The 17,328-nt window shown below is 37.2% G+C and overlaps 3 protein-coding genes across 4 annotated transcripts; all 3 read left to right on the forward strand.

The window, feature by feature from the left end:
* Positions 1–3,450: 3,450 nt before the first annotated feature.
* Positions 3,451–4,749, forward strand: LOC127808464 (myb-related protein 305-like). The gene is made up of 3 exons (XM_052347027.1): positions 3,451–3,577; positions 3,673–3,802; positions 3,925–4,749. Exons 1-3 carry the CDS (start codon positions 3,472–3,474, stop codon positions 4,574–4,576), a joined length of 888 nt encoding a protein of 295 aa, XP_052202987.1. The 5' UTR covers positions 3,451–3,471; the 3' UTR covers positions 4,577–4,749.
* A 5,855-nt stretch (positions 4,750–10,604) lies between these two features.
* On the forward strand, positions 10,605–13,315 carry LOC127798477 (probable pectinesterase 53). Its single transcript, XM_052332064.1, has 5 exons — positions 10,605–10,972; positions 11,107–11,278; positions 11,959–12,162; positions 12,301–12,536; positions 12,638–13,315. The coding sequence occupies exons 1-5, from the start codon at positions 10,644–10,646 to the stop codon at positions 12,786–12,788; spliced, it is 1,092 nt and encodes a 363-aa protein (XP_052188024.1). The 5' UTR covers positions 10,605–10,643; the 3' UTR covers positions 12,789–13,315.
* Positions 13,316–13,651: 336 nt separating this feature from the next.
* On the forward strand, positions 13,652–15,444 carry LOC127798483 (probable pectinesterase 53). Of its 2 annotated transcripts, none has more exons than XM_052332077.1 (5): positions 13,652–14,055; positions 14,210–14,399; positions 14,488–14,694; positions 14,798–15,033; positions 15,138–15,444. In XM_052332077.1, exons 1-5 carry the CDS (start codon positions 13,700–13,702, stop codon positions 15,289–15,291), a joined length of 1,143 nt encoding a protein of 380 aa, XP_052188037.1. In that variant the 5' UTR covers positions 13,652–13,699; the 3' UTR covers positions 15,292–15,444. The 2 variants fall into 2 exon arrangements, with proteins under 2 accessions (XP_052188037.1, XP_052188045.1); XM_052332085.1 differs by having other exon boundaries at positions 13,655–14,055; positions 14,491–14,694; positions 15,138–15,441.
* The last annotated feature ends 1,884 nt before the right edge of the window (positions 15,445–17,328 follow it).

A 17,328-nucleotide genomic window follows, 5' to 3' on the forward strand; every position in this document is an offset into this window, starting at 1 on the left:
TTTATATCCTATTTTTTTTTTTACTTATATTTTGATTGAAAAACACTACTTTATAAATTATAATTTTAATAAGATTATGTCTGTCGACGTTTGATTTCGGCCGACCGTGATTCGTTTTGGGCCGCGGTGAGTCCATCCAAAAATACCGAGAAGGAAGGAAGAAAACCCCTCCCCCCAAAGTTCCAAGCGTGTACACCAGAATCTTTTACGTGGTTCGGCCAGAACGATGCCTAGTCCACGGCCGCCATCTGATCATTCTCCCAGAGTGGCGGTATCTGATTATATTTTTCTTGTCCTCCTTGCCCCTCATGGTCTCTTTTATTTCCATTTATCTTGAGGGGCTTTTACAATCTAGATAATATATAAAAATATAGTGTTTGTATAATGGGGGACAAACAGTTCTTACCGCATTCGCAAGGCCGGGAGTGGGATCCTCATTACTAGGGGCATGGGCTGTTACAGATAAAGTGATCGGACCCTACCTCTGACTTCTCAGCAGCTTTGCCGCTCATGCGAGCTGGAGGTTTTAGGCGAGCGACCTGAATGGTCCAGCGATCTGGAGGATATTTCACGAGCTCGTTAGTCGATTGCTCCGAGCTCGTTGGGGGATTACCGGGAGCTCGCCATATGCTCGCTTTACGAGTTTCGGATCTTTGGTGGAGACTGGACCTTCCTTGACGAGGTCGTCCGGGCCTTCTTGGCCTTGGGTGATTGGGCCGGTCTATCGGATCGAGTCTGGCCCATGCAGGGTGATGCGGGAAATACATATAACAATGTCTTTTGTACATCTTAATATTGCTTGACAATATCGTATTAATAACAAACAAATTTGATATCTTATTTGCATTAACAAGAGTAAGAATGTTGCACAAGTCAGAAAATAAAGATGAATCGAGTTTGCTGTACACAGGACAGGGCCTTATCCGTTTCTTAGGGCCCAATATATATATATATATATACATATACGTATACACACGAAGCAGCCATCCATCCCAGAGGGATTAATAAGCTCGCAATTTGCATGAGTTGGGTTTCCATCTCAAGTTCCGCTATCAATGTTTTGGGCTCACTTTTTAAGAGATTCACTGCGCTGCACTATTTACTGGGTCTGGAGTATCCAATCTATGTAGTATGTACCCAAAATTGATTTTAATTGAATTTTTAACTGTATACATATGCATGCACCCAAATTAAATTCTATGTTTATTGTCACTTTCATATCGCCCTCTCCCTATTACTATTACTAGCTAAATTCATTTGATATTTTAGGTTAACTTAATTGAGTCATTAATTACTTAGTGAATAAGATAATAATGAATTAATATATGATTGAATAACATATTATTATTAACTAACTAGATATCTTTTGACTGGAACAATTCCAAGTCATTGTTAATTCATGATTCATGAATATATTCTCTCCCCGCTTGATTCTTGTATATCGTCATTATCGTGATCTAAGACTAAGTCCCTCGTGTTTCTATCTCCATAAGAAGTGATTGCAAACGAATTTTCTTTTTTTTTTTTTTATATATCTGTTGATTAAAACAATACTTTTGAAAGAAGTCATTGTTAGTACATGATTCATGAATATATTCTCTGCTCACTTGATTCTTGTATATCGTCGTTATCATAATCTAAGACTAAACTCTTTCATGTTTCTCTTTCCATAAGAAGTGATAGCAAATGAATTTTTTTTTTAAATATTTTCACCCAGTAGACTAATTAAGATTCTTTCTTTTTAGGCATGTAATCCAAGCTTCATACGTGCTTGATTGAATCCATCACAAATGAAATATTGGGTCTTTCAAATTTTGTTTCATATACATCCATATATGTTGACGGAGAAGAAGAGGAGGAGTAGGAGGCACCTCCATCTCCATGCTAATTGCTAGAAATAAATCGAACCATTTGCCTAGATTATATGAAAGAAAGAAAATTATTTGACTAGGAAATAGGTTACAAATTCGATATTTGACTTAGGCAAATGCCAAAGACTCACATGTGATTTATTTTCTCTGACGAAATTGAAAACACGAGCAATATGTAACTATACAAAAGCAATAAGTCCAAAAAAAAAAAAAAAAAACTATTTGAATATACCATACATAACTATGAATACCAGCATTTTGTCACCCCGTTATTTGGTCTGTAAGCACTAAAAGTAAAATGCGCGTCAACTCACTGCCTTATTCCTCACTCTTCCCCTTTGGGGGCCAAATGAATACTTTAAAGAAAAAAATAAAAAAAGAAAGGAAAAAGAATACCTAAAAGCAACTAATTATTCTGTGAAGGCAATAATTTGACCAAATCCGCATTATCTTAATCCCTTCCTTTTATTCAAGAGAGATTCAAAGGAAACAAAAAAAAAAAAAAAAAAAGCGCAATTGTAGGAGGTAATAAATTAATACAGAGATTTAGAAATTAATACAAAAGGTAATCATTCTAATCCTTAAAATTTAAGAAATACGTACCATGTAATTAAGAATACCATTTTCTTTATCGAAAGTAAAAAGATGAGCAAACCTAGCTAGTTAGTTTACCATGCTTGCATTACCATGGATACGAAGGTTTTCCATTAATGCTTGCATTAGCAGCAGCATCAGAACTGCATTAGTACGTATCAACTTAATTAATTGTGTGCTTGTTTATCTTTCCTTTCTCCAGTCAAATATTGGAGATCAGACGGTGCTTAAAATCCCGAAGACCAGCTTTCTTTGCTGCCGAACTCACACTTTGAAAGCATAAAGGTGAACGCTGGGTACCGCACTAATTAACTATATATATGGTATTAAGCATGTTGGATTACAATTCCTTCACAAAAAATTAAAAAAGTTAATAAGCTTTTCATTTTAAATTAGCTGAAGACTAGACTCGAATGAGATGCCTACTACTATACATGCATTTTAATTAATCTAGCTTCCAGAACATGTTAAAATATAACAAACACCTAATTCATTATATATACTGTTGAATTAATTATAATACACTACAAGGAAAACGTATGAGCTTGGGCGAGGTCGATGGGGAACGGTGGAAAGCTCATAGGGTGAAGCGTCCACTCACAGATCGACAAGTACCCAACTAGCTAGCTTTCCCCAAGAGAAGAAAATAGAAACAGGGAATTAATTAATGGAGAATATTTCACTTGGGACCACATCAAAAGCCAACCTTTATACACACACACATATGTATATATATATATATATCCTGTTTTATTGTTTGTTTAATATGGCAGTACTGGAAGAGTGGTCTCTCTGTTTCTGGGTGCGTATATAATCCCTTCATATCCCACAAATTTGCTTCACTGCAGTGTTGCTCCATCTTAATTAGTTCTAGATATCTTAATAACTTCAAAAATTAATTTCTTTCCTTATATATATATATATGAGTCTAAAATCGTTGTCAATGGATCATGGCAAAGACAGGTGTGGTAGCTACGGAGTTGATCAAAGCGAAATAGAGGAGATAATGCAAGTGAGGAAAGGTCCATGGACACGAGAAGAGGACCAGAAGCTCATCGATGGCATTGCCATCCATGGTCCCCGACGCTGGAGCTACCTTGCTATCTGTGCAGGTTCCTCGCCTACCTAACCTACTAGCTATACGTATATAGCTTGAGCCTCGATGTTCATGTTTAAATTTGCATATATAATAATAATATATTAATAGGTCTGAAGCGAACTGGGAAAAGCTGCAGATTAAGATGGCTGAACTACCTGCATCCGGACGTCAAACACGGCAACCTCACTCTCCAAGAGCAGCTACTCGTTCTCGATCTCCACTCTCGTTGGGGAAATAGGTACTTAAATATATATGTATGTATATATTTTATTTATCGCTAAATTACAAGTCCGAGGATTATATATACTTGGTCATAGTAATTATTAATTTGTTGAACAATTAATAATGGACAAGCTGCAGGTGGTCGATGATAGCTCAGCAGCTTCCAGGAAGGACGGACAACGAGATCAAGAACTACTGGAGAACGAGAGTTCAGAAGATAGCCAAGCGACTAAATTGCGATGTAAACAGCACTGAATTCAGAGGCACAATTCACCATTTTTGTCAACCCAGATTGGTGGAGCAACTCCGAGGAGCCGCCGCGCCCGCCTCTCCCCAATATTCCAATTTCGTCACTCAGCCCCCGCCTGCTACCACCACCCCCTCCGCCGGCAATGGTGGCATCATCAAAGCTGGCCTCCCTCCGGTTGACTCAAACTCCAACCCCGTCGGAATTATCAATTCATCGGATGCTTCACCGGAGGCCCGCAGCATCGCTCTGCCGGCATCATCAAACCTGACTACTTCGCACGATCATCAAGTTCCGGGCAGTAATTGGTGGCAAGATTGTTTGTCACAAGATGGGTCGTTTATAGATCTGATGAGTACGGAATATTACTCTGCCGGAGGATGCTATGAATACATGAGTTATGCTAACGAAATGGCGGCGCCGGAGCAAAGCAAGGAATGGAGGTTAGATGGTGGAGACGAGGACGACTCAGACTTCACCTTGATCAGCAATGAGGGTATCTGGCCCGTGCATGATGCAGATTTATCACCATATTTAATATAATTACTTGACGAGATCCAGTTAACGGGCTCCTTCAATTTGCTTTGCCTGATGATCCATTATCCATGTATATATATATATATATGTGTGTGTGCGCGCGCGCGCATTTTAAGACGTACGTACGTGCGTACGGCGAAGGGGTTCGCCAGGCCTCTATTTATGTCTATGCCTTTCTGTCGACATGTACGTACCCAAACACAAAATGACAAAATGTTGTAGTTTGCGTTTACAGTTCTCACGCAAGGAAAATGCTAGAAAGCCGACTCAGTTACCGATGACTTTATCAAAAAGAGGTAAAAAGTTAATTTTGTCCCATGCTCTACTTTTTTCCTATCCCTCCCATGGATTCCCCTTGCTCTGGTGCGTCTCCTCTGTTATGGTCGCAAACTTGTCTCGTCACCACGCCTCATCTACATCGCCTCTTTGCCATGGTCGTCTCGTCTCACCCTCGCCGACAGGTGCTGCATCAATTGTCGGCGAAGGCGAGTCGAGGCAAGACGAGGCGGCCATGGCAGAGAGGCGACAGCGACGAGCCGAGGTAGAGGAGACGCACCAGAGAAAGGGGCAGTGGCTCGCTTTGTAAATTTACAAAGCAGACAGGGGAAAAATCATCTTTTTTGCCCCTTTCTATGAGCCGCTCAGTAGGCCCGTTGGGCTCTGTAGAACGACTCCTCACTAAAAAGAGAAAAACTTGTGCGGGTACGGGTTAGGTACAAGGGACAATGTCCACTGTCTATACCCGACCCATATATATATATATTAATAAATAATATTTTTATTTAATATTAAATAAGTGTATATATATGGTGGATATACTTTAAATAGATAGACTACTAAACTTGGGAAATGTTTAACTCAATTCGATAGCTTCCACTAATATCCAAACAACCAAATATAAAATAATTTTGAACTAATAAATTTACTATAATCAATCATATATTATGTCCAAATTAAATTTATTATAAGATATTCATTAGTGAAAAATTAAATTTCTAGTAACGTTATATGCGATCTCCGGAAATCAATTGACGGGCTGGGCCCGGCCCAGCAGAACGACCCGAATCACCTAAGGCCCAGCAGAGCGGCCCAAACTCCCCAGAAGCCCGCCAGACCCGAAGACCGAAAGCCATCAGTGCGGAGTCCCATTCCTTCGGGACCAGAAGCCAGATCGCTGATGCCAGCGAGCTCACTTTAAGCGAGCTCGCTCAGACGAACTCCAAACATCACGACTCAGCTCGCCGAGATATACGCCTAGATCAGACGGCTGGAAGATCGCGAGATAATCGGAAGCGATAGACACTTACATATCGAAAGCAATCCAAATCCTTGAAGACAAGGGACCTATCCCTGATAATCCGAAACCAATAAGGAAAGCGCTGTCAACAGAATAGACTTCTTCCATACTTAGGACTAATTCGCATTGTAAGCTACCCTACTCTATATATAGAAGAGGGGACGCCATTGTAAAGGGAGGAATCATCAGAAAATACATACTGTTACTCTGCTAGAATAACCAGAGAACGGTCGTGGACTAGGCATCATTCTGGCCGAACCATGTAAAAGTCCTGTGTGTGTTTCTTATCTGTTTCAGTCTTCTATTCCTTGCCTTTTTGGTACCCGTTATCACGTTGTGGGCTCTCGAACTCCGGTTGACCGTTTCCGTACGTCAACAAGTAACAAATTAAAAAGAGTATTTTATAATACTTATAATTTTCAAAATGAAAATTATTTTCATGTATTTTACTATAAAGATTCGATACAATACTGTTGTGACACAAGGATCGAGAGTAAGGAAATTAAGGATTTTTAAGGAAAAATAAAAATAAAATCAAAGCTAGCGCCAAGCCTTATGGCCGGCTTGTGCCCACAAGGCCTTGTGGCGCTTTGCGGACTTGTGGCCACGCCTTGCGTTAGTGTGTTGCAAGCCCTTAAGGTCCCGCCATGCAACCTTGAGGCCACGCCTTACGACAATGAATCACCAACTCTTATAGTCGTGTGCTATGAGGTTCGCAAGCCTTGCATGATCAAGTCTTGCAGCAGTGTGCTGCAACTCGCCGTATGTGCCTTACGGCAAATACTCTCACAACAAGCCCAAAGACCTCTCAGTGAGGTCAAGACTCTATTCAACAGGTGTCACGTGTCAACACCAAACATCCTTGAGAATCGCGCCCTAAAAATACCTAGGTGCAGGACAATGAACAATACTTCTGATTTCTGTAAAAAATTCAACACCTTGACTGCATCTTCATTGTTTTCCTGAATAGTTATTTGGATCCGGTATTGACTTATGGGCATCGAAAGGTCGTCGCGAGCGAGAATTCCCACGAGTCTTCTAATCCATTTCTAAGTATCAACAAGGTGAAATCCTTACGACAAGAGGTTTAAGGCAAAGGAACTCGTGAAGAAATATTTGCGGTAAGAGTCTAAAAGCAAATGAGCTTATGGCGAAATCCTTGCAGCAAGACAGATTCTTGTGGCAAAGGAGTTTGTGGCAAAATTCTTGCAGCGAGACAGATCCTTGTAACAAAGGAGCTTGTGACAAGCATTCTTGTGGCGAATTCTCTTGAGTTTATTTCTTTTAGTGTAACCTAACTTCATCCAACACCGAGCTCAAATGGACCCTACATCATAAATTTTAATTATTGTATTTTTTACAACAACAAATACAATGTGTATTATTTATAATTTGTATATATAAATCAATCTGGCTAGTTTATGAACAAAACAGGTCGTACATATCATCAAACAAGCTTAGCTTATTCATTATACGAGTCATATTTTATATTAATCATCAATTCATTTGGTTCATAAACCTAGTTTATCAAACTAATTAACAAGTTAAATTGCAAATGCGTCACAAATTGAGTTGACTTATTTCCAACTCTATTTATAGAGTGGACCTAGAGAAATTCTCTAGAGGCTTGAAAGAGAGAAAAGTTAATTTGAAATTTTAAAAAATTTAATCGCTATTTATCAACTGCAATCTGTAAGCTTTATCTTAATTTTGCCCTAGCTCGCTGAACAAGAGAGCACTATCGATTAGAGGAAGAAATAAAAAATAAAAATAAAAATGAAGGATACCCAGCTACCTACCTACCAACCTAGAGCTCAAAAAGATAACAAGAAAGATATGAAATTATTTATTTTATTTTATCTCTAAGATTTCGATTATCAATTTTTTTTTAATTTAAATTAAATAAGAACCGTTTAACATCCTAACACATTTCACCACCAGCTTGTCATCAACCTTCATTAAGGCATTTCATCCAACACTTCCTTCATCTTCTTGTTGACTTTTTCACCCAATTTGATTCCTAATCCCACTAAAATTTCACCCAATTTGTGCAAAAACTCGTTCATTTGCCCACTCAGTTTGATTCCTAATCACTTTGTTCTACTGTCTTTTATTTTATTTTATTTTTTTTACTTTTTTAACATTATGCCTTTTACTTTTTTTTTATCAAGACGTTATACGTTTAAATATAATTATTTGTGATATTTTTATTATTTTACCCTCCAATACCTATTCCTAGGCCTCCAAACCCATACCATTCGCCATTTTTTATTTATTATATCTCATCATTTGCTATTTTGGTTTTTTTTTTTTTTTTTTTGTGGGGGGGGGGGGGGTATTTTTGGCTATTTCATTTTATTATTTCCTTAATTTCAAGCTACCACATTGTGTGTTTATTTGATCTTAATTAATTAGTTCAACCTTAGCCTGCTATTTGTAAGCTTTAAAGAAATTGTTTGGAGTGACCTTCTGTCTTGAGACTTCTCTGAAGTAGTTAATGGCTAGATATATATTAAGTACCATCATTCTCCAAGTAATTTTAGACCTTTAAATATAAAAAAACAAATATTGAACTTTTACTTAATTTCTCTTCTATTTCTCCATCCCCAAAAACTTAATTATAATTCCAATAAAATATCTAACTTAGTATTGCAAAAAGAGTAAGAACAATAACTAAATTTAGGGTTAGTCTAAATATAAACTTAGCCATGACAAAAATCACACGTGGATTAATCTAAATAGCTTACAATAATACTTCTAATCTTGCCTTTCACTAAAGTTTAAGTGCATTGAGGTTAATTGTCATTTTCTTCAAGAAAGATACATGGAAATTAGATCCACAATTGCCCATTACAATATACCAATATACACACACACACACGATGGCCCAATCAAATGCATACTGTTTAGTTTTTTATTTTAAAAAAAAATGATATTGCATTTGCCAATAATTAAGCACACTCTAAATATGACTTTATTTAAAAAATATATTTTTTTCACATAAACATGCATAATATGACTCAATCTACTAGTCTTATTCGTTATTATTTTTTATTCGTCCAATTTCTTTATTGGTGTATCACACTAATAAAAAATAATCAATTGTCTAAAACACCCCTATGTACTCCTTCCTAATTTATCATTCACACTTACGAATTTTTCCCTTTTGCCTAATTACCACCTATTTCTCTCTTAATTGATTAGACCCTCACGTACGTGATCCCAATTTTTCATTGATTAGGGTCCAAAGTAAGGGCATTACCACAGGTCGTTACAAAGAACATTAGAAAATATATGTTACTAAGAAGAAGAGTTTTTGCCTTCCCGGACTAGCTAGAGTGATTTGTGACCATAATTAACAGTGAGAGCTGTGCATAATCGCTTCAACTTTGTTGTCCGTGAGTAATTATTCCCATTTCGGATCTTTTTACCGATCAGAACTTTTGCTTGATTCGCAAGATTAGATTAATTAGAATAGTGGAATTAGAATTGTGATCTTGATGTTTATCAGACAGATGGGTCAACACTGTTAATATAGTTAAATAAATAGGAAAGATGAGCAAACCGACAGCTGATAAAATGACCAAATAAAGCCCAGCGGTAGCCGGTAGGACATTGATTTGGTGCAACATTTGCTGTTGCTGGTCCAAATATATATCTCTTTGCTTTACTTACCCGTCACCTTTTTTTTTTTTTTTCTGGTTTATTATATTATTATATATTATTCAGCAGAAGATTAACGAGACACAGCAATGCAATGAACTAACACAACAACCTGAACCTAACAAAAACCATATACGTACCGAAAATCACCACACACGACTACGGAAGTATTGCAATAGTTAAGTCATAGGGAAACTATATTTGCGGACTGGATTTAGATCCAATTTATTATATCCTATATATTATTCAAAGACTAATTAATTACAGTAAAGCAATACCAAATTAAATGGAATATATATATATATATATATTACAGCACAACTCTCTCTCTCACACAAGCAAGGGTTCCCTTCATGAACCATAATTGGAGAATTATAGGCAGAAGAAGCAGTGAGAAATTTTGGATTGATCTGATCGGAGTAGTAAAACGATATATGGGATGGGCCCATTACAGGGAGCAATCTAGAAAAATTTTGGATTGGAGACTGAAGAGTAATAAATGATATGAGCCCAGAAGAGTCGAGGAAGCGTAACTTACTTATTTTGCTAGGATCATCCACGATCCTGAATTAATTCTAATGGCCTAAAACCCATTAAAAAACAAGAAAAAGAATCTGAAAAGCTAACACTGGAATTAGAGTAAATCAAAATACTTGCGACAATATGTGTGTGTGTGTGTGTAACTGAAATAGGTGACTTATAAAGTTACTTTGAAGCAAAGGTGGAGCAAATAAAGTAGATCTTGTTTGTCTTGATATGCATGGGAAGTCAAGAACAATAATAGGTTTCATGGCTAGCTGGCAAGCAGAAACGGAGGAGCTAATATTTGCAGCGTTTACATCCAATTTATAGCTAAAATTGCAGAAAATGGGAAATTTTCATTCCAGCCAGAATGTTACGTCTTTGGATATTAATTTCCCTGGCTAGTAACATATGTAACAAAGTTGTTACCACAGACAGATCACAAAGCGATGATTTATTCATGTCACTTTCACTTTCTGATCAATCTGGTGCGTCTGCCAGCCAGCCGTTGCTGTATATTCATATTTATTTGAATATTCCTACAACATACACAATAACAATAATATATACCTGCAAATTAGACACCAATGCATGGCTTTGAAAACCTCTTTCCAAGTTGTTCTCTTCCTCTTCTTGCTGTTTAATCTGTTCTCACAATCTTGTTCATCAGTAGATGAGCTGGAGTTCGATAAATGGATATCTTGGAATGTCAACAGTTTCCAGATGCGGCAGAGTAACTTAGAAACGGAGATCAGAGAAGGCCTCGAAAAGAAGTTGAAGAAGGCGGAGATGAACAAAGTGAGAATCAACGTTAGCCAAGACGGAACTGGAGATTTCAAGACCATCGGGGGAGCCCTTCATAGCATTCCGCTCCATAAGACCAGAAGAACAATACTGCAAATCAAACCTGGTGTTTACAGGTACCATTATATATATATATATATGATTATTATGATTACGAATGTATGCGTGCATGAGAGAAAGCAACAATTATATATGTATTTGCATATATATCACTTCTAACATGGTGAAGATCTTAATAACGATGAGCTAGGGAGAAGATTGCTGTCCCTAGTAGTTTGCCATTTGTTACGTTTCTAGGGGATTCTAGCAATCCGCCTACTATATTATGGAATGACACGGCAACCTCGGCGGGAAAGACGTTCAGCAGCGCCACCGTCGCCATCAATGCAAGCTATTTTGTGGCTATCAATATGAAGTTTGTGGTAGGTACAATACTGCAGTCTTTGAGTCTCTCCTTGTCTACATCAATATCGTACCATACATATATATGTAAGACGGTCCTCTTCTAAGGTTTATGAAAATAAAATTTGAACACGACATATTTGGCTCATCAATACTACTACCACCTATCATTAGGTTAAATCATATATCACTCATTTCTTCAATTCCTCCAAAAGCCAAGTAATTAATTGATTATAATTATGGTGTAAGAAACGTGGAAGAATTTGAGTGGTTAAGATAATTACCAATGCACTCTTTGGCGTGTAAATTAATGTGTAACTGGCAGATATAGTGGTTAGCCAGCAGCTTCAAACTTTCAGAAGGAACAAACAAATCAAGAAAGTTGTCCATTAAAGCATATATACTAGGATTACATAGCAGATGCATGTGTTCCAGGGCTTCAAAAGAAAAGGTGCAACATTGAGGTTATATCCAAAAGCTTTGAGGGAACATGAGTTTTGAACGCATAGTATAATAATCAAATAATATACCCAAGATCTCTGTAATTAGTAGACTATTAGCGTGTAACACTGGATTGTGACAAATTCATCATTTCACTTAATTTTCAGTTTGCTCGTTAAATCAGAAATTGTGGGGTCAAGCATTTGAATCTGAGGGACTAGTATTAATTATGTTGATTGGAATCATAATAATAATGCAGAACGACGCCCCGTATGAGATTGGATCGGTAGGAGGACAAGCAGTGGCGCTTCGGACGTCGGGGAATAAGTCTGCATTTTACAACTGTAGTTTCTATGGGAACCAGGACACACTTTATGACCACAAGGGATTTCACTATTTCAACAATTGCTTCATCCAAGGCTCCGTTGATTTCATCTTTGGTTATGGCCGTTCCCTTTATGAGGTCACTCAAATTGCACACCAAAGCATTATATATATGCATACATATATTCGTCGATTCTACTCATTAATTTGTTCATCATCCAATTAAGCTGCAAGCTGCAGCTTATTTATTGATCTCTGTGTATGGATGCATTCGCAGAATTGCCAGTTGAACTCAACGGCGAAGAATGTGAGCTTCGTGACGGCTCAAAAGCGGACCATGTCTTCGCTGTCGAGCGGGTTTTCGTTCAAAGATAGTCAGCTGACAGGGAGTGGAAGGGTGTATCTTGGAAGAGCGTGGGGGGACTATTCGAGGGTGGTTTTCTCTTACACCTACATGCAGAATATCGTGCTTCCAGGCGGCTGGGACGACTGGGGCGACCCAGACCGCGATTCGTAAGCTCATTAATAATTGTGTTAGGATCAGTACGTACATTAGATGCAGAGATTAAAAGAAAGAATATTGGGCCTAATTAATATGTTGACTTCAATGGCAGGAGGGTGTACTATGGAGAATACAAGTGCAGCGGGCCAGGAGCCAATTTAAGTGAAAGGGTGCGGTGGGCACGGGCCTTGACAGACCAAGAGGCCATGCCTTTTATTGGGACTCACTACATTGATGGTCACAAATGGCTTCTTCCTACTTAACATATATATTAATTGTATACATACATTGCACATTCAAGTTTCCCTCCTAGTCCTAGCCATAGCAGTCCTCATATTGAACACTTCTAACTAATTAAATATATTTGGGTTCAACTAATGAAAGGTATAGTGATGGAGAAGAGTCTAGCTTATATATTTGTTTGAATTCTCGCGAAGTGGTCCACCGCAGGGCACTGTACGATCGAGCACTAATATTGCTAATGCGAATCCTATGCAACGTGTGGGGCTTCCCTGGCAGATTCAGTGGCTAACCTTCAGAAGCAAATAGCAGCAATATCAGATTGGAGTACAGCTATATACGAGCTATGTACCTCAATGCTAAATCCTCTCTATCTCGCTTTTAACTCCATACCTTCGGAGGGACAGTGCTTCAGAGCCTCTGCCCCATGACATTACAAAATTGATGAAGGTGGTGGCAGTTGTAGTGACCAATCGACAAAAAGTATATATGGCCCTCAATGAGTACATGATTAAGTATGGTTGATTTCCATTATACCTGCTTTTCCCTTCATTGCTTATGCAGGGGATAAATTCTTTTTTCACTCAGACGAATGGGACAAATTAATTGACACATGTTCCGAGCATTCGACTTGATCAGTTCCACCACTCCCATAATCTTTCTTAATTACATTTTTTAGTTGTGGTTACTGGCAATAACAAGAGTGATTAATCGAGGTTAAGTTAAACCGTTTAATATAGGAGTAGCTGCGTGCAACAAATTAATGCAAGTGCACTAACTGACTGTAGTTGCAATCAGAGCGTATGGCTAATACTGCAACAACAAGTGGTTTCCACTTAGAGACAATGACTGGTTCTTGTGTCCTACATGCCAATAGCAATACTAATTGCTACTTGTTTGATTCTCGCAACATGGTACTACTGCATACACTGCAATGGCTTCCGAAACCCATCTCCAAGTTGTTTTCTTCCTCCTAGTCCTTTCTCAGCTGTCTTTACAATCTTGCTCCCTGCACCCCGAGAGAAATTCGGACGACTACAATAAATGGATATCATGGCATGTCAATAATTTCCGAAAGAAGGCGTCTGTCAAAGCAGAATCCATAGCTCGAACACGGGGTGGCGACAGAGCTTTTGATATGAAGCTGAGCAATGCTGAGGCCAACAAAGTCGGAATCAACGTTGCCCAAGATGGAACCGGCGATTTCAAGACCATCGGAGAAGCCCTTGCTAGCATTCCCAGATACAACACCAAAAGAGTGGTACTATTTATCAAACCCGGTGTTTATAAGTAAGTACAGCAACATCGTACCAAACCTTTATCTCACTGCTTCAAAAGAGCTACATGAATTTCATTTAGGATGAAAATAAAATGCAACAATTTTTATATTGTATTAATCTACGTACTCTGCTTCTCCTCTTTTCCATTGACGAGTTCTTTGTAGGGAAAAGATAGTTATCCCAAGAACAATGCCTTTCGTTACATTGTCTGGGGATTCTGGTGACCCGCCGACGATCACGGGAAACGACACGGCGTCCGTGCCCGGAAAAGACGGGACGCCATTGAAGACCTTCCAGAGCGCCACCGTCGCCATCGATGCAGATTACTTTGTCGCTGTAAACATTAAGTTTGAGGTAATTAAGATTCTGTCAGTTACTCGAAACAGCCAATTAAGGCGAGCGTGTGGCTGACTATCGGGCTCTTTTGTATTAACAACCAAAGCAGAACACGGCACCGCATGAGATCGGATCTAAAGGAGAACAAGCAGTGGCGCTTCGGATCTCAGGGACGAAGGCTGCATTCTACAATTGCAGTTTCTACGGAAGTCAAGACACGCTTTATGATCACAAGGGACTCCACTATTTCAGTAATTGCTTCATCCAAGGCTCTGTCGATTTCATCTTCGGCTATGGCCGTTCCCTTTATGAAGTCTGTCATATTCCCAAACTTGATTAATTCTCTTGCTATATATATATGTATATATATATGTCCAGTTAATAACTTTTCTTGGTTCTTTTTGTTTCTTTTGAAGAATTGCCACTTGAATTCAGTAGCCAAAAAGGTGGCGTCTTTGACAGCCCAGAAGCGGAGTAACTCTTCGTTGTCAAGTGGGTTTTCTTTCAAAGACAGTAAAGTGACAGGGAGCCGGTGGGTGTACCTTGGAAGAGCATGGGGCGATTATTCTAGGGTTGTCTTCTCTTACACCTACATGGAGAGTATTGTTCTTCCCCAGGGATGGAGCGACTGGGGCTATCATAAGCGCCAATTGTAAGTCCAACACAAATTTTTATGCTCTTCTTCAGTGTATAAGCTTCTCATAGATTTTTGTTACGTGTAGAAAAGGCAAATTATGGTTTGTTGATGACTTGCAGTAGCGTGTACTATGGAGAATACAAGTGCAGCGGGCCAGGAGCCAATGCGACAGCAAGGGTGCCATGGGCACATCTATTGACGGAGGAAGAGGCTGAGCCTTTCATTGGGACTTACTATATTGATGGAGATACTTGGCTTATTTCTCCGTATTAAGATATTTATGGATACGTCTATTCACAGACGAATGAGCTAAGCCTTTTATTGGGACTTACTATATACGCCGACGGAGATGCCTGACTTGTTTCCCCATAATAAGATGAATGTTATATATTTATTATCAAAATCTTTTGAGATAATTATTGGTTCTCTATTCTATTCGTTTAAAGTAGTGTTTGTTAATCAATATATATGATGAAAAATATCAAATATGAGAAGTATTCCGAATATTTGTTATTTTCAACGTATTTATTAAACTTATCTGATCTTTTCTTGAAAAAAATTTCAGTGACTTCTTATCTGACTTTTTACAAATAAATTTATCTGACTCTTCTTTAGTAATTCAATATTTTTTAAAATTTAAATTTATTAAGTCTTATTTTTACAATAAAGTTTATTTTAAAAGAATTTATTTATTTAAATCTTATAATTAATGTTATTTAATTTATTTTTAAATTATCATATGTTTTGATAATTTTTAAAATTTAAATGACATTATTCCTTTCACTAATTTTTAAAATTTAAATTTTTCTATATATATATATTATCTAATATAAATTCTTTTCACCAATTTTTTAAACTATTTTATTTAATTTTATAGTTTATTATTTATTATGAAAATATGATTTGACAATTTTTAATTATCTAAGTTGAATTATTATAATTTCACCAATAATTATTTCTATTTTCTAGTCTTCTTAGAATCTATTTTTGAATATAGATTTAAAAAATAAAACATTATTTTTAATTTTTATTTTTATTTTTTGACAATTCACATTAATCATAAAATACTATTTTAATAACAAATTTGTTGTTAATGTTAACATACAATTTTGAATAAATTTGGTAATAAGGATATTTTGATAAAAAAAAAAAACTCTTATCTCGGTGTTTATCATATGCATTTAATAAATATAATAAAAAAAATAGTAGAATTCTTAATAGATTTTAAAATTTTAACAAATAGTCTGGTATAAATCTTGAAATGTTTTTCAGTCTTATTTTAATCATTTTATATCTTGATCCGGAAAGTATTCTAACTTTATTACGTTGATATTCATTTATCTTGCTCATTTTAAAAAATACCACCTAATAATATATTAGTATTGTCTAGTTTAATTGCAAACATGCCACTCATTTATTGTAATCTTTTCATTAGTTAAAAACAACCTGGATACCACAAACGAGAGCAGCTAGCAGGACTGGACTAATTGACTTAGGGTGAAAAAATATATATTTATAATCAATGCAGCAAAACCTATATATATATAACCTGATAATTAGGAAGAGAAATTAAAAAGTTCAATATCTGACTTAATTAATAAACCCTAAATCCAATCCCATGAATATCCCCGCTTTGATAATATATAAACCCATAAAAGAAAACCTAAAGTTTATCTCAACTTGATTCTAAAATAGCCGTGTAGAAATCATCTAGATAAATCAAGTGGATTGATTCCCTTCCCTTTCAGCTCTCTCTCTCTCTCTCTCTCTCTCTCTCTGTCTTTATATATATATATATATATCCACCGGAAGCTGAACAGAACTACCTTCCTGAGCATCGTGCCGTATTTGGTTTTCCTTCTTTCTTCCCAATATTAAGTCAGTACTAGATATAGTACTGCCCTCCAAGTAATACACACTTGTGCTCACTAGCTAGAACTTAGAAGTTAATTAAGGGCATAGAGTGGCTTCTTCATGCAGCTAATTAATTATATATGCTTTTTGGTGCATTGGTGGCATTTTGTTTAATTGATGGAACCCGCCGAAACCGTGGCGTTTAAGTTTGCCAGGGATTAAGCCATCTAAGTAGCCAGCCACCTCTAATCACATGAGTCATGAATGAGCGTTGCACAACCGTACGTGCTGCATTTGAATGATCCCTGGTTGGGTTATTGTTTTCTTCACCCTACTTAATTGACCACACAATTAATTCATCTAAGTTATACCTCTGATTGATGGCCACTCCTCACCTTGATCATGAATATTAACATACATATATGGTTGGAATAATTAATTAGTACCGTGAATGAT

The sequence above is a fragment of the Diospyros lotus genome, chromosome 1 (assembly GCF_014633365.1).
Source record: "Diospyros lotus cultivar Yz01 chromosome 1, ASM1463336v1, whole genome shotgun sequence".
NCBI lineage: Eukaryota > Viridiplantae > Streptophyta > Magnoliopsida > Ericales > Ebenaceae > Diospyros > Diospyros lotus.

What these genes read in the sequence shown, in the direction of transcription:
- LOC127808464 (XM_052347027.1), top strand. Translation starts at nt 3,472, where the DNA reads ATGCAAGTGAGGAAAGGTCCATGGACACGAGAAGAGGACCAGAAGCTC. An exon ending in CTACCTTGCTATCTGTGCAG is followed by an intron (nt 3,578 to 3,672) that starts GTTCCTCGCCTA and finishes ATATATTAATAG; the next exon opens with GTCTGAAGCGAACTGGGAAA. An exon ending in CACTCTCGTTGGGGAAATAG is followed by an intron (nt 3,803 to 3,924) that starts GTACTTAAATAT and finishes GACAAGCTGCAG; the next exon opens with GTGGTCGATGATAGCTCAGC.
- LOC127798477 (XM_052332064.1), top strand. Translation starts at nt 10,644, where the DNA reads ATGGCTTTGAAAACCTCTTTCCAAGTTGTTCTCTTCCTCTTCTTGCTG. An exon ending in ATGGCCGTTCCCTTTATGAG is followed by an intron (nt 12,163 to 12,300) that starts GTCACTCAAATT and finishes ATGCATTCGCAG; the next exon opens with AATTGCCAGTTGAACTCAAC. An exon ending in GGCGACCCAGACCGCGATTC is followed by an intron (nt 12,537 to 12,637) that starts GTAAGCTCATTA and finishes CTTCAATGGCAG; the next exon opens with GAGGGTGTACTATGGAGAAT.
- LOC127798483 (XM_052332077.1), top strand. Translation starts at nt 13,700, where the DNA reads ATGGCTTCCGAAACCCATCTCCAAGTTGTTTTCTTCCTCCTAGTCCTT. An exon ending in ATGGCCGTTCCCTTTATGAA is followed by an intron (nt 14,695 to 14,797) that starts GTCTGTCATATT and finishes TTTCTTTTGAAG; the next exon opens with AATTGCCACTTGAATTCAGT. An exon ending in GGCTATCATAAGCGCCAATT is followed by an intron (nt 15,034 to 15,137) that starts GTAAGTCCAACA and finishes GATGACTTGCAG; the next exon opens with TAGCGTGTACTATGGAGAAT.